Raw genomic sequence first — 15,127 nt, 5'->3', positions numbered from 1 at the left:
TTAACTTGGAGAAATAGGGTATAATATGTCTCCTTTAAATATGGATCTCACAGCACCACTACTTAATTCACTGATGTTATGCAACATATTGTTGTATTTGAAGTTGTTTTTGTTTTTCACATTACTCTCTGTAGGGGACAAAACTTTTGTCTTGCCAAAATCTGACCTTCTGTGTTCATTAGATGATCAATCTTTCTTCAGTGAAACAAACAACACACTTCAGTTTCCTGTGTAACAGTGAGATGAAGACGTGATCATGTGATGAAAACATCGTACAAAGTTAAACTGAGTCACATTTTTTAGTCTTTTGTTAAGTGGATACAATGTGTGTGTTTGTGTGTGTGCGTGCGTGCGTGCGTGCGTGTGTGCGTGTGTGCGTGCTCAGTATGTGTGTTTGTTTCCTCCACAGTTACACCGCTGCCTGAGGAGTTTGAGCTCCAGGGATTCTTGGCTCTCCGACCTGCTCTGAGGTACAAACCTGCTCCATCACTGTGTGTACGTGTGTGCGTGTGTACACATGCTCATGTCTGCTGCTGTTTTAGGTCTCTGGACTTCACCAAAGGTCATCAGAGCATCCTGGTGGACAGAGCAGGCCCGCTGGTCCACGCCCGACACCAGAGACTCATCAGTCTGGGTAAATGGGTGGCGGACAACCAGCCATGGTGAGTGTCAACATGCAGCTGTGTCTGTGTGTGTGGGTGTACCTGACAGCCTCCTTTCTTCTCTCTACAGCCTGATTCAGTACAGAGTCATTGAGGACGGCCTCCTCCTCTTTATCACCGACATTCCTGAGCAGGCCATCGAGGAGCCGCAGGAGAAGGAGATGCCGGTGCTGCAGGAGTCGTCCAATGGCGAACAGACGCCCAGCGACGGCGGGAACTCCGGTCTGAAGTCGGTGCTGTCGGTGGGGAAGACGCAGAACTCGTGGCCCGACAGCAGCGACAGACCCGTCGTCACCTTCAAGGAGAACATCAAACCTCGAGAGCAGAGCCGGGAGATGACGCGGAGCCACCTTCAGAAAGACGGCGTCAAAGAGCGCCGGGACTTCACCAAAGGCAATGGCGCGGCTGGGAAAGCAGAGCCGAAGAGAGACGGGAAGAGGAAGAGCGATCCGAAGAAGGGCGCTCATGAGAAAACCAGCGACGCAGGAAAACAGGTAGAGACGAGCGAAGTTCACATACATGCTGAGGCTGTGAGTGTGGAAGCAGCTGAACACCAGGTGTCACTGTTTCCTGTGGTTCAGGTGAAGGCTCAGACCGAGCTGAGGAAGACTCCGGTGTCTGAGGCCAAGAAGATGCCTGTCACTCAAACTCAAACCACCTGCTCATCACAGTTTATCCCCATCCATCATCCTGGAGCCTTTCCCCCACTGCCCAGCAGACCAGGTACACACACACACACACACACACACACACACACACACACAAACAGACATACATGTGTAAAATGCTGGCTCTTGATTGGCTCTCCTGCAGGTTTCCCTCCAGCGTATGTGATTCCTCCTGCTGTGGCGTTCCCGGGGCTCCAGGTGAATCCAGGCTTCACCTTCTCCACCGGAGTGTCCGTCCCTGGACCTTTCCTCCAGCCGGCCGTCCATGCCCAGGCCAGCACACAGGTGCAGGCCGGGAAGCAGTCCCACATTCCCTATAGTCAACAGAGGCCCTCCGGGCCGGGTCTGGGTCCAGGTCCGGGGTCTTCGGGTGGCATGAGCCAAAGCCCCTCCCAGAGTCAGCAGCCGCAGTCTCAGCCCTCTTCCCAGCAGCCTTTGCAGCAGTCAGTGCAGTCTCCGACCAAACCAGTGCAGCAGCAGCAGGTGGGGATGGGGAAGAGTCCACCTCACCTCCCGGCCCTGCAGCAGGTCAGACCTCATGCTTCTGTTCTACACTGGACCATGACTCATCTATTCATCTGTTCATTCTTTTCTCAGTCAACATGATTTAGGCAAAGAAAAGCTGATGGACAGGTGAATGCATGATGTGAATGAATGAATGAATGTTGCACAAACTAGTCCTCATGTCATATGTGTTTCCATCTGGACTCTCAGTACATGCAAGTCCAGGACTGGAGTCAGGCTCAGGCAGCTCTGCAGAAGCTCAGCCCCATCCCAGTGTCCATGAAGCAGCAGCAGCAGCAGCAGCAGCAGCAGCAGCAGCAGCAGCAGCAGCAGCAGCAGCAGCAGCAGCAGCAGCAGCAGACCTTCTATATGGCAGCACAGGATCCTCTGAAACTGTACGAGCACCAGCCGCCTCCTCCGCTCTCCAACATGGACAAGAAGATCAAGTACGCTGACGTGAAGATGCAGGACTTCTACTGGGAGCCGTCCTACAGGATGGGCGACGGCCTCGCTGTCATGGCCGACAGGATGAAGAGGCCGCTGGGCGGGATGTGCTCGGAGCAGGATGCCCCGCCCACTGGGCCCCGGGGACAGCAGTATGAGGTGAGGGAGGAGGTGGCTGACATAGGGAGTGAGGCGGAGTCGATTGATAGTTTTTGAGTCGTCTTAAGAGTTACAGTGAAGAGAAGGACACATTTCACTTCACTCAGTCGTAGTTTTCTGCTTCAGACGTTTGAGTTGCTTTAAACTAGAGATGAACAGCATCATTATCAGCCAATGTCTACGTGAAAATGATCAGATGTCGTCAAACAAAGATCCTCCCATATGACGAATAAGCTCTTCTCGTGGACCGGTTCTATCTGTCAGGATCAAGTATGGAGGCTGATCAGGGACAAAACTTTTTTGTCAGTAGTTGCTGGTGTCATCGGCATAATCCGGCATATTATTGCCGATTATCATGTTTGATAAGAGATTAAAAGTACAACTATCTTGAGTTTGGGAGAAGTTGAGGTCACTTTTTTTTTATAAAATAACTGAAGTAAAAGTCTTAAAGTTTATGACGTTTACAAAGTATCAAAAGTCATTTTCTGATTTAAAATGTACTGCTCGTCTGTATGTGTGAAAACTGTAGCGTGAAGCAGCTCATCACGACGAGAAAAGCTCATGAATACAGACCATAATAGCAACTCTTCTTCTTTTGATTTGATTTGGTAGTCACGAGTAGTCAAGAGTCAGAGGAGTAAAAGTATATGATACATATATATATATGTGTGTGTGTGTATATATATGTATATATGTGTGTGTGTATATATATATATATAATATATTTATATTAATAAGAGTCAGAGGAGTAAAAGCATATGATACATATATGTGTATATATGTGCATATATGTGTGTATATATATGATAATATATATAAAAAATAATGTAAATAACTAAGTAAAGTAGGGAATTGTGGACTTGAGTACACAGATGATTAAAAGTGAACCACAGCACCACCTTCAGGCTGCAGGTGGAAGTGCAGACAGTGATGTTGTCGCTGCAGCTCCTGCTCTCTGCATCTGTCCTCTGTTTCCGGGCTTCTCTGTCGTTTATAGCCTTACTTTTATTTTTCTCTTCTTCTGTTTCTTTACTCTCCTCTCCTCCTCCTCCTTCTGCCTGCTTCTCCTCTCACTAGGACAACAAGAGCTCGCCTCTTCTCCCTCCTGACCTGTTAAAAACTCTAGCAGATTTTGAGGAGGAGGACGAGCTCGTCTTTTCTAAGCCTCCTGATTTCTTCCAGGCCATGGCTGCTCCTCTTAGCTCTGCTCCTGGACCAAATATATTTGTATGTAGCCCCTCCCTCCACATACAAGCCACACACCCCCACATACACTAGGGCTGGGCGATATGGACTAAAAGTCATATCTGGATATTTTTTCTGTTCCCCAAAGCATTATAGCATATTAGATCAAATGTTTTCCAGTGGCAAACCCTTTGAAAAATAAACAAACAGTCCTTTATAAATTTAAGCCACATGCTAAATGTCAGTGGTCACTGAAATAAAAATGAAACAAATCTCTTTCCTGCATGACAATAATATACAGTCGTTAATTCAAAAATACTGTTACAATTTTAACAGAAATAAAAACGGACTTAACAACCATGACTAATAAAATCTGTGAAAATGAATGCTTCATTGGGTTTGAACAATTTTCTCAATTATTTAACACAGCTTGTTGATATGATAATTAAATAATGTCTTATATTTTATTATCAATATTGACTACTTCGGGATTCCATATGTCCAAAAGTGACTGACAGTAACGGAAAATAAGTTAAAACTCTGTAGTGTTACTACAGAAAACTCCAGCTAGTTCCCGCCTCCTCAGCACGAGCTGAACCATAAATCTAACACACCAAGAGAGGCGGGACATAAGACAGAACAGCCAGTCATCAGCTGGTCACACTCAAAGCCGGTGTCATGTGTGAGGCAACAACAAGAGAGGGAGACAGCCACAGCGAGCGTCTGTCGTGAGGCGTTTGTGTAAAACTGAGGAAAAAGTGCTGAGGAAAAAGTGCGGTGTGTGTGTATGATATTAAAATATGGAGATATAGCCCAGCAACTGCCCCACACCACCCCCATGACCCCTGACCCCTGACGTCACACTTTGCTAACACCATGTCTCAGCCCAACACATAGACACTTTAACCTTCATGATGCTTTTACTGTGAAACTCTTGTCCATCTGTCTGTCCACATCCTGTCTGTCTTCTGTCTCTGCAGCTGTCCAACCAGACGAGGATGGACAGTGGTCCCGAGGTCGTAGGTCAATCCTCTTCCCTCTTGCCCATGTCTGGGTTCCCCATGCAGGTGAGAGTAAAGTGGGCGGTTCCAGTGCAGTTCTGTGGGAAGTGAAGATGTGGGCGTGGCAGTGACAGTGTTTGTCCACCAGAGGGCAGAGTGTCTGTGTGGACACATGAATAGTGTGTGTGTGTGTGTGTGTTTGTAGGAGTACAACCAAAACAGCATCTTCAGTCAGGCATACGGTAAGAACCTGCCGCCCAGTGCCAAGCCCGAAGTTCCCATGATGCACCAGGAGCCGTCGCTCTACTCTTTGTTTGAAGGGACTCCGTGGTCACCCTCTCTCCCCGCCAGCTCAGGTGTGTGTGTAGTCACATGACACAAGCTCATGTCTGTCACATGTCTCTGATGTGAGTTGCACTCTCATTGGCAGATCACTCCACCCCAGCCAGCCAATCCCCTCACTCCTCGAACCCCAGCAGCCTGCCATCGTCCCCGCCCACACACAACCACGGAGCCACGCCCTTCTCTAACTTTGGACCCATCGGCACGCCGGACAGCCGCGACCGCAGGGTGATGGACCGCTGGAAGGCCGACAAGACCGGTGAGGGGTGGGGAAGGGGGGGTAGGGGATTGGGGGTTGCGGGCGGTTCCAGAGAGTTCACAGTTATAAGTGGTTCATTATCTGGATCATCAACCACATATAGTGCTAGTCATTTATTTTGACACACCACAAGGTTGATCCAGGACATTCTGAATAATTATGATCTAATTTAAGATTCTAAAAATTAAAATAATATATAAACCGGTTCAGTCCCAGTTTAACCCCAGATTTAAACCAGTTTAATCCCAGAGTCAAACCAATTTAAACCAGTTTAACCCCAGATTTAATCCAGTTTAATCCCAGAATCAAACCAATTTAAATAAATTTTATCCCAGATTCAAACCGGTTTAATCCCAGATTAAAGATGGTTTCTGAACAGTGTGAATGAGTTAAAGCTGCATTCACTCAACGGTCAGAAGCTCAGAAAGTTGTGTGTAATCACACTCACCACTTTATTTCCTACAAAAGTCTACGACACATTCATTTTTCATCTGTTAGCAAATGTTAGTTACAAGTAGGGGTGGGAATTGATAGGTTTTTATCAATATCAATGCCATCGTCAATTCTGCCTATAAATCCAATTCCTTATCAATTCTCTTATCGATTCCTGAGTAGTTAATCGAATAGAAAAAAGGACTTCTACGCAGTCTTCTGCACCAAAAGCAACAATTTTATTTTTTTACCAAAATGATGTAAGCAAAAGACTGAACATACTGAACAACACCATGACAAGATTTGGTGTAGAAAGAAAATATAGTCTAAAAAATTTAGACTGATACAATAAATAAAAAACAGGAATAGAAATGTAATACTTGCTAAATGCTTGCATGCTAAATTACAGTTTAACGCTCCTTTTCTTAAAAGGGATATTGTAAATGAACTAACAGTGGGCAGTCCTCTTTAGAAAAATAGTCATGTATGCCACAATAACATTGTTCATGTAATTTACTGAAAGCTTAAACCAGATTTCACTAAAATTATTATATATAATACTCCTTTTCAAAAAAGAGATATACAATGCAAATGAAACAGTGAACATAACTACATCCACTTTAGATAACTAGGCATTTATGCCTTTATAACATTTGTTTTTAATGAAAACAACGCTACTGTAAGTTTGTCACAGTCAGAGCCGAATTAAATAAATGGACTATACTAGGCAGACTATATTTTTTGGGCCCCCCTCCATCGATGTTATTTATAAATTGAAAACTGAAACTTACCAAAGTTACTAATAAAAGTTAATTCACATTTTACATAGCGTAGTCTTTGGTTACGAGATGGTTCTTTGTGTGCCAAAATAAGTCATGTGTCGTATATTAAACAGTCTATTTTTATTACCGTATTTATACGTTACTACAAGGCTCTATTAAATGATCCTTATCTTATCCATTGCAAGTGTCATTGTTAAGGCAGTAGTACCAGTAAATCACCAATAGGTGTCAGCATTGCTATGTAAATGGAGCAAATAAGATAAATGTTGTAAGCAATTGCATTTTGCAGAAAATCTTAATTAAATGTGTTGATTAAATTGAATAGTTTAATAAGTAGTCAAATATACAAAGACCAATAAAATTTGCAGTAAGAGAAACTGTGCTGTAGTGGTAAAGAGGTTTATTTTCATGGACAAGCATCACCTCTCTTCCATTTTCTGGTATTCAACACTCAGCAGCTCAGCTCCTGGTCTGGACTGTTCAGCAGTTTTCTCCACTGGTCTGGATGTTTCTCTAGATGGTGTACTGTGCAGTGTTGTTTTTGGAAGCCATTCTAGATTTAGTCTTAGTTTCAGTCTTTTGGACTAAAACTTATTAGTTTTAGACTAAAACTAATAAGCGTTTAACTATAGAAATGACTGAAACGTGACTAAAAATTTTGGTCACGTTTCTGAAACGGGGACCAAGTCATTTTTAGGTTTTGATTGTCCCTCTGTCTGGGCCCCCTGCCAATCGGGCCCAAGGCACGTGCCTAGTTTGCCTTTGCGTTAATCCGGCTCTGGTCACAGTACACTTAATGAACATCAGCAATTCTTATGTAATCTAATCATCTCAAAATCATCTAAAATTTATTAAACCAGGAAATATTTACATGTAGCTTGGGTTTATTAATAAAAACTGTGTATGCTGTTTGCAGTTGTAAGGCGACACAAATTCAATTCTATTTTTATTTCTTATGTCTACTTGTATAGCGCCAAATCACAACATGCCTGGTCTCTGTACGTGGACAAAGTCATGGAGGACACACAAACCCAAACTCTAAAAAAACTCCCTTAGTTAATGGTTGATGACCACAGTGAACGTCTGTGTGTTCCAGGTGCGGTCAGTGGCTTCGGTCTGGATTATCTGCCGGCCACGGCCTCCACTGCTGCGTCCGACACCAGCTGGCACCAGACTGGACCAGGCGGCAGCTCCTGGACCAATCAGGAGTCTCCGATGGAGGAGTCGTCCTCCACTGTGCTGCTCGACAGCCTCAAGGTGTCACAACGTTCTATTCACTTCACTTGTTAAAGGGACAGTTTATCTCACTGTTAGACACACTCTTCCCACAGGAAACTGAAGGTTGTGAACCACTCATTCTCCCACACCAAAGACCATAGAGAAAATCAGGTGTGGTCACTTCGTGTCACTGAGGTTAACTCAAATGTGGTTTTTCAAAAGCAGAAGTCACAAACTGAGACATTTGAACTTAGTGATGGAGGCAGCAGTGTGTGTGTGTGTGTGTGATGTTAAAATCACTCATTTTCTCTATGAGGTTTGGTGTGGGAGAGTAAACTTCAGTCTAACAGTGAGAGAGTCAGGCTGGTTCTCACCAACAGGGGGCGCTCACAGCACAGTCACTACAAAAAAAAAAACAATGCCTTTATTTTGACTCGTGTGTGTTGTTGTCCTCTGGCTTCGCCCCCTTCTTGTCTCCAGTCCATCTGGTCCAGTTCCATGATGCAGCCTGGCCCGTCAGCGCTGGAGCAGCTCCTCCTGCAGCAGAAGCAGAAGCAGCAGCGAGGTCACAGCGCCATGAACCCGCCTCACTGAACGTCAGCCCGAGGATGTGGAAACGACCTCCACCAGGAAAACCAACACGAAGTTTGACGTGCTCCACAGGAAACGGTAAATTAAAGTGGCCAGAGGCGGTGGAGGCTTTGGAGGCAACGCAACCTCCGACGAGGCTGAAACACCAAACCCCACCCCCTCGGCTGTCGAGGAGCGGTGATGCCCCTCCTGGACCGGAGGGTGTGGGATCTCTTCAACCCGTGGTGTTAGGCCACTGCCGGGTTTTCTTCAAACCCCCGCAAATCTGAAACATTGAGGAACACGCCCCTGCTCACCACGGTCCCGCCCACCATGGCCCCACCCTGGACGTCTGAGCGGCCTGACGGACGAGCGCCAGTTTTTAGCATTTCTGCCGCCGCCACGCTGTGAGAAAGCGAGGACGGTGTGGTGGTCGGGTTCAGGGGGAGGTCACGTGACTCAGCGGAGGACATATTAACAGACTTCATATTCTTTATAGAGGAGGAGGAGGCTGTGATTGGCTGAATGAAGGACAGTTCTATAAATATATAAATAAAATGTAGTTAGACTTTGTGGCGCCTGGATTGAGAGGGCGGAGCGGAGGAAGGATGACGCAAAAAAGGGAAGGGCTAAGAACGGACAAGTCTGTTGGTGTTAGCGACAGTAGCGTTAGCTTGAAGAGAATTTGTGATGTTTGTAGCAAATCTAGCTTTTGAGAGAGAGAGAGAGAGAGCTGATCATCATTGATCTGCTTCAACAGGCTCCGCACCCTGACTTCCTGTGCCGCCACTTTGGCTTAAGTTTCTGACGACATTCCTGTGCAGGAACTGGGCGGAGCCAATCATTGTCAGAGCCAATCAGAGTGCAGCAAGTGACGGCAGTGTTTTTATTTCCTGTTGTTTGATAAACGTGTGATGGTGTTTTCATGTTCCATTTACAATCTATTAGAAAATAAAAAAGAAGCGACAGATGAAAGGGTGAATGTGAGGATGGAGACGCTGGTCCTGGTTCTGAGCTGGATGACTTCTTCTGTTGCCTGTTTTTTTTGACGTTAAAGGACCGCGCTGTAGTTGTTGGAGGTTTGTAAGTGGGCGTGTCCTGACCTTTAAATAAAGGATAATTCTGTTCTGACAACGGCCTCCATCTTGATTTTCTCTGTCTGCTTCATAAGATCATGTGGCCTTCATTCCGTTTGTGATGTTGTGTCCCATCAGATAAGCCCCCCCCCCCAGTGGTTTGAAGGTGAAAACCTTAGACCACGTCCAGGTGCACTTTGTCTTCTCTCCATTGACGAACAATTCAACAGTTTTTGTATGAGTGTTTGTCGCTGTGTCTCGACCACAGTGACACAACCAGACCTGACACTGCTATTAAAACCACCTCTGGTTCTGCACAGGGACCATGTCCTCTCAGGGTCTCCACGTCCTCTCAGGTTCTCCATGTCCTCTCAGGGTCCACGTCCTCTCGGGGACCAGGTCCACGGCCTCTCAGGGTCTCCAGGTGTGTGTGACAGGGTGAGAGTGTGTTGAGTGTGAGAATTTTCATATAACCTATATCCACAAATAGAAAAGACAACAATAAATGCATATTAAGTTTCAAAGCCAAAGTTTATTTAATTACACTTAACACTGATGCTCCAGTATTTATGCACATAACTGTGATAATCCATGATGTGAACTCCCAGTATTCAGTCACAAAATGTTGATGATACATAGTGCAAGCTATTACATTAGACATAAATTTCTCTTGGTAGCTATTATCTTATTGTGCATTAAGTATTTAACTGCCTTCCATTCTCCTCCTTCATCCCGGAGAATCTGATTTTAAACATCGTTGACACTCCAATTTTCCAGGGACATTAATTGTTTGAAGGAAGTCATAGAAATGGTGTTCAATGATGAGTTTCTTGGGTTGGGACCAGGGATTTCTGAATTTCCCTATTAATTTAATAAAAAATAAATTAAAAAAATAAAGTGTCCACCATTAATTCTTAACAAATGTCAAGGATTCCATAGATACAGAGTCAACAGAATGACATACCCGTTTTTATGTCCCCAAGTGCCTTTCTTGAGGTAGAAGCCCTTTCTTCAGACTGTTTTGGATATCGGCCCTTCCTCTAGAACAGAGTTTCTCACTCCTGGTGCTGCATGTTTTAGATGTTTCCCTGCTCCAAAAAACCTGAGGGAAGGTCAGCACCGATGATCTTCTGTGCAGACCTGACTATCCATTGCAGTCTGGTCCTGTCTTGTCAAACCACACAGTGAAGGATGTACACAGGACAGACTGAACAATGGCAGTGTAAAAGATGACCAGCAGCTCCTGTGGCATGGTTTAACTTCCTGAGTTGCTGCAGGACGTACAGTCTCTGCTGGGCCTTCTTCCTGACAGTATCAGCATGTGAGGACCACCTCAGATCCCGTGAGAGGGTGGTTTCTAGGAATCTGTGGCACATCACTGTTGACACTGTTGTTGAGGATGGTGAGACGGTGAGGGGAGGGTTTCTCCTAAAGTTCACTGTCATCTCCACCGTCTTGAGCAAGTTCAGCTCCAGGTGGTTCTGACTGCACCAGTGGACCGGCTGGTCCACCTCCTGCCTGTATGCGGACTCGTCATCGTTGTGTAGAGGGAGAAGAGCAGTGGGGAGAGAACACATCCCTGGGGGGCGCAGGTGGAATATCAGAATATCAGTATCATTCTTACACAAACACACCACAATACTATGCTGATAAACTATTGAATTAATATATTTAAAAAGTATCAACATTTCATTCATAAAGACCTTTCTCATGAAGTGGCACAGCGCTTCAATAGGTAGGTCATCATAGGTCATAGCTTTGTTGGAGGTTCATAGTCACATATACAGCAGTTTCCTCATGTAAAAACTTACTTTATACACTGGTCTAGGCCTGCACGATTCGGGGAAAAATATGAATCATGGTTTTTTAGCTTAGAATTGATATCACCATTCTCTGGCACGATTTTTTTCCCTCACAAAGTGTAAAGTTTATTGCACACATGAACCATGACAAAAAAAAAGTGGTATTGACAGTACCACTTTCGGATCTCTTGCCTTGTATGGCTTCATCATATTGCATTTTGTGGTGACGTTTGAGTCCAGTTCAACGATGCTGCAGACTTTCCGAACTACCATGCTCATTCCACAAGGGAAACACGTGACTAAAAGGCGCTTTGTCATTGGCTGAGGGTGAAACCCTGAGCTTTGTGAGAACCTAACGTTAACCTGCAGCACTTGGGAGCGCTCACATAAGAAAGCGTTTGTGATGCAGTCGGCCAGTAAAATTAAATGAGAGTCAAAGTAATTTCAAAATTAAATCGTGCACAGGGGTGAATCACGATTTTATAACGATTTATTGTGCAGGCCTGCACTGGTCTAAAGGTTTTTGTGTACTATCTGTTTGGGCCATGTTTTGTGCATGTATTAAAATATAAATAATAAATATTGATTGAGGAAGCTGCTGTATATGTGACTATGGAAAACAACTCAAACACAGCTGTGACCTAACATGCAATCACTCTGTAAATCAACACTGTGCTGTGTTATGCCTGATATGTCTTGAGAAAGGTCTTTGTGACTGAAACATAGGGATGGGAAATGATAAGAATTTAACAATTCTGATTCTATTATCGATATTGCTTATCGATTCTCATTTGGTGAGGGAATAAGTACAAATGTGTTTGTTAATTCTCTTTATCTGATTTTCACATTAATTGGTCCAGACAAAAAAAATAATGTTTGGCTTTATGTGCCATAAAAACTAAAAACACAGCCTGGTTTGTGACATTCATTCGGTCATTTTATTCTTCCGTGCCTCTGTGAACGGAGTAGCTAGAGGTGCACGAGCAACTTGCTTCAGCCTCTGAGCCAGCCTGACTCTGGCCGTCATCATCATCATCTAAATGTGACGGACAATGGAGATTATTCGTATAGTAAACGTTTACTCACATTAACTTAGACCAGTTCTGACATGGGCCATTATCTGGCCAGACACACATATATATATATATATATGTATATATATATATATATTTATTTTTTTTAATTTTAGATACTTTATTCTCTGCATTTTGACCCATCCTAGAATTAGGAGCAGGGGGCTCCTAAGAGCCCCATGTCACCTGTCAGTCGAGCTCCGGCCGTCATATGATAGCCAATGAAATCACTCCTCGCTACCAAGAATTCTACCAAGAATTGACCAATCGGGTGGCGCCCCACTACCAAGAATTGCGAGAACCAATCACCGCTCGTCATGGGCTACCAAGATTTGACCAATCGCAATCGGTATCGCTACCAAGATTTGAGAGACGCTATTTCGTCCAGACCGTCATCTTTTGCTGCATTTTACAGTAAGTTCCGTGCCACTCTAACGTTTCAAAGTGTTTATATCACATTGTTATATATGTTTATTATACAAATAAAAGTATACTCTGGTGCCAGTTAGCTAGCACACCCGGTAACGTTAATGATGAACGTTTCATTTATTTGCGTTGCATGTAACCTAGCTGACAGTGACAACATACGAACGACTGTAACATTAACAGACGGACAATTCTCCATTTTTTTTAGCTTTTTCACCTACCGATAATGACTGTCATTTACTTCAGTACGCTTACAACGGTCACAACTGTATGCTTGTTTGCATAGGAAATCGTGTAACGCGACTACACTGTTAATAACGGGCTGGCGACTTATCATACAGTTTACCAACGTAATATTTGCTTTAATTACTTATTTAGATCAAAAAGAGGCCAAAACAGATATGTATAGATAAGTCAATATAGTTTGAGTGTTATGATAACTTATTATATTCTGTATTAAAGTATACAAACAGCTAAGAATTGCATTATTACATTAAGAAAGAAGATAAAGCATTTAAAATATAATATATAATATAAGAAACATATATTTTTAAGACAGATGCTCTGTTAAAGTTGGAATGATTTTGTATTCAGACACATTGATCTTTTAATTTTATTTATATGTGCTTGAATCTTCACTGATATGTTTATAAGAGATTGATCAATAAAGTTTTGAATAGATATACACTTTATCTATGAAGAATAAATCACATTGTCATTTCATGAGAAGAGGTAACAAATATTTTATTCCAACTTTATGGGCAACAGTGAATACACAAACATACATTCATGTCCCCACACATTCATATATGCATAGGCCTACTTCTACTTTCACACATATGCATGCTTGCATCTATGCATTACTGAAGAAGACTGAGTGAAAATTCTATAAATGTATTTGCAGTAAGAGATCAGACCAAGCTTATTTTAACTGTTGTTTGTTTTCCAACCATAGAGAATGGATCCTAAATTTAGGAAGAGGGCTGAGAATGCGCTGGGCTATGCTGGATATGTGGTGGCATCAATGTCGGAGGAATCAGGAAGCTCTGATTCAACCTCGTCAATAAAAGAGCCTTGCTGAAGTATATTTCGCTGTATCCGGAGGGACGTTATGCCATTCAGTTCAAGATGGAGGCGAGATCCACAAGTCAGCGTAAACCAGCCACCTCCACACAGGCCTCCACCTCATCACAGCCCTCCACCTCACCGCGACCATCCTCAGTGCCTGTATCCTCCCTGCGGTCATTGTTGACAGGGAAAGGTGTGTCCCAGCAGAGCATCCACAAGTCTGTCAAGAGGCTGTTTATGCCACCAAAGTTTCATCCATGTAAGTATACAACTAGAAAAAGGATTCTGTGTAACATGGAGTTGTAGATGTTTTCATATTTGTAATGTATTCTGCTGTTAAGTGTAAAGGTTCCAATAATAATGACTTATATAAAACATGTTTAGATTGGAGGCTGTCTCACTATAGAGGCAACAACACTGTTCATTACACTGTTTATCTGTGTCCTTCCCATAGCAGCTGTACCTGTGTGCCCCCCAGTTTGTGAGGACAGTGGGAGACCTGCTGGATCTAATCCCAGCCTTGGTCCCCAGCTTCAAACCGACACTCCTCAGACCTCTCAGGATGCGGAAATGCTCTGCACTCATCAAGGTCAGAGGTCAAAGCATGTCCTAATCAAACTGTTGCATACTTAAAAGACAGATGCATAGCAGTCTAAAACTGCTAAAAGACAGATGCATAGCTGTCTAAAACGCATTGTTAGTGCATACTTGTTTTATCCATCATAACAATTGCTCTTTGCTTAAATGTGTTCTAAATTAGCTCCCCAGCAAGATGCTCCTAGTGTGGCAGAGGAACAGCCTTCAACATCATCATGCTCCACCAGTCATGATGTAGGTTAACATTTTGATGATGTTTTTAACTTCTTTCGGGTTACATCTGTAATAAAATCAAATAGGCGTAATATTTGAAAATACTTTCTTTCTTTTTTTATCACTATTTTGTTTAATGTAGGACTCTGTTGGACCAGACAACATTGAGGGCTTCCAAGCTGTCCAGGACTTGACGGGACACTTATTCACATTAAAAGACCACAGTCTTGCCCTGTCAAGATTGCCCTATGGGAGTGTTTGTCAGAGTATGACAAAAAAAAAACAGTCTACCCTCCACGCTATCAAGACACAATCTCCAAAGGGAGATTCAGGGCCACAAAAAAAAATGTTGCACCTGGTGTAGAGAGTACAAAGCGGTATGTATGACAATGCTACATACTATTATATAATGTCTTTTATGAACACTAATGCTGCCCATACCTTTGCAGATGCTTTGCAGGAGGGAAAAGCCCAGCACAGTGGCCTGACTGCAATCGTGTGTGTGAGGCACTTTTTATTCAACTTTGCGAGGAGTATCGTGGACCCAGGCGCATTGATGGAGTCAGGAAAGAGCGTTGGAGCCTTGTCACCAAAGCATATCTTCACATCCGCCAAGTCATTCTAAATAATGCCAATAATGCCATGG

At 43.7% G+C, this 15,127-nt stretch overlaps 2 protein-coding genes and 1 long non-coding RNA gene across 8 annotated transcripts in view; 2 read left to right on the top strand and 1 right to left on the bottom strand.

The window, feature by feature from the left end:
• Nucleotides 1–9,357, top strand: part of smg7 (SMG7 nonsense mediated mRNA decay factor) — a 34,423-nt gene extending 25,066 nt beyond the window's left edge. For 2 of the 5 annotated variants that reach the window (XM_044016519.1, XM_044016517.1), the window contains exons 12-23: nucleotides 386–470; nucleotides 543–662; nucleotides 733–1,156; nucleotides 1,244–1,385; nucleotides 1,476–1,858; nucleotides 2,045–2,437; nucleotides 3,515–3,664; nucleotides 4,603–4,689; nucleotides 4,829–4,979; nucleotides 5,054–5,224; nucleotides 7,535–7,695; nucleotides 8,137–9,357. In XM_044016519.1, the coding sequence (XP_043872454.1) occupies nucleotides 386–470; nucleotides 543–662; nucleotides 733–1,156; nucleotides 1,244–1,385; nucleotides 1,476–1,858; nucleotides 2,045–2,437; nucleotides 3,515–3,664; nucleotides 4,603–4,689; nucleotides 4,829–4,979; nucleotides 5,054–5,224; nucleotides 7,535–7,695; nucleotides 8,137–8,250 (2,381 nt within the window). In that variant the 3' untranslated portion in view covers nucleotides 8,251–9,357. The remainder of the gene's footprint in view (nucleotides 1–385; nucleotides 471–542; nucleotides 663–732; nucleotides 1,157–1,243; nucleotides 1,386–1,475; nucleotides 1,859–2,044; nucleotides 2,438–3,514; nucleotides 3,665–4,602; nucleotides 4,690–4,828; nucleotides 4,980–5,053; nucleotides 5,225–7,534; nucleotides 7,696–8,136) is intronic. The other 3 variants (XM_044016518.1, XM_044016521.1, XM_044016520.1) reach the window with 3 other exon arrangements.
• Nucleotides 9,174–11,691, bottom strand: LOC122761326. The gene is made up of 2 exons (XR_006358542.1): nucleotides 10,267–11,691; nucleotides 9,174–9,776 (listed from the first exon to the last, which is right to left on the bottom strand). It is a non-coding gene; the product is annotated as an uncharacterized LOC122761326 (long non-coding RNA).
• Nucleotides 11,692–12,402: 711 nt separating this feature from the next.
• On the top strand, nucleotides 12,403–15,109 carry LOC122761322. 2 transcript variants are annotated; one of them, XM_044016513.1, is made up of 6 exons: nucleotides 12,403–12,591; nucleotides 13,559–13,930; nucleotides 14,126–14,260; nucleotides 14,432–14,502; nucleotides 14,624–14,858; nucleotides 14,931–15,109. In XM_044016513.1, the coding sequence occupies exons 2-5, from the start codon at nucleotides 13,732–13,734 to the stop codon at nucleotides 14,843–14,845; spliced, it is 627 nt and encodes a 208-aa protein (XP_043872448.1). In that variant the 5' UTR covers nucleotides 12,403–12,591; nucleotides 13,559–13,731; the 3' UTR covers nucleotides 14,846–14,858; nucleotides 14,931–15,109. The 2 variants fall into 2 exon arrangements, with proteins under 2 accessions (XP_043872448.1, XP_043872449.1); XM_044016514.1 differs by having other exon boundaries at nucleotides 12,403–13,930; nucleotides 14,129–14,260.
• The last annotated feature ends 18 nt before the right edge of the window (nucleotides 15,110–15,127 follow it).

Source organism: Solea senegalensis, unplaced genomic scaffold, assembly GCF_019176455.1.
Source record: "Solea senegalensis isolate Sse05_10M unplaced genomic scaffold, IFAPA_SoseM_1 scf7180000014572, whole genome shotgun sequence".
Taxonomy (NCBI): Eukaryota; Metazoa; Chordata; class Actinopteri; order Pleuronectiformes; family Soleidae; genus Solea; species Solea senegalensis.
The sequence above is the reverse complement of the archived record's forward strand: the minus strand, read 5'-3'. Positions and strand labels throughout refer to the sequence as shown.

Excerpts from the sequence above, each read along its gene's own strand:
- LOC122761322 (XM_044016513.1), top strand. The coding sequence starts at position 13,732 with ATGGAGGCGAGATCCACAAGTCAGCGTAAACCAGCCACCTCCACACAG. Across the intron at positions 14,261-14,431 it reads AATGCTCTGCACTCATCAAG|CTCCCCAGCAAGATGCTCCT; the intron begins GTCAGAGGTCAA and ends GTTCTAAATTAG. Across the intron at positions 14,503-14,623 it reads CATGCTCCACCAGTCATGAT|GACTCTGTTGGACCAGACAA; the intron begins GTAGGTTAACAT and ends TGTTTAATGTAG.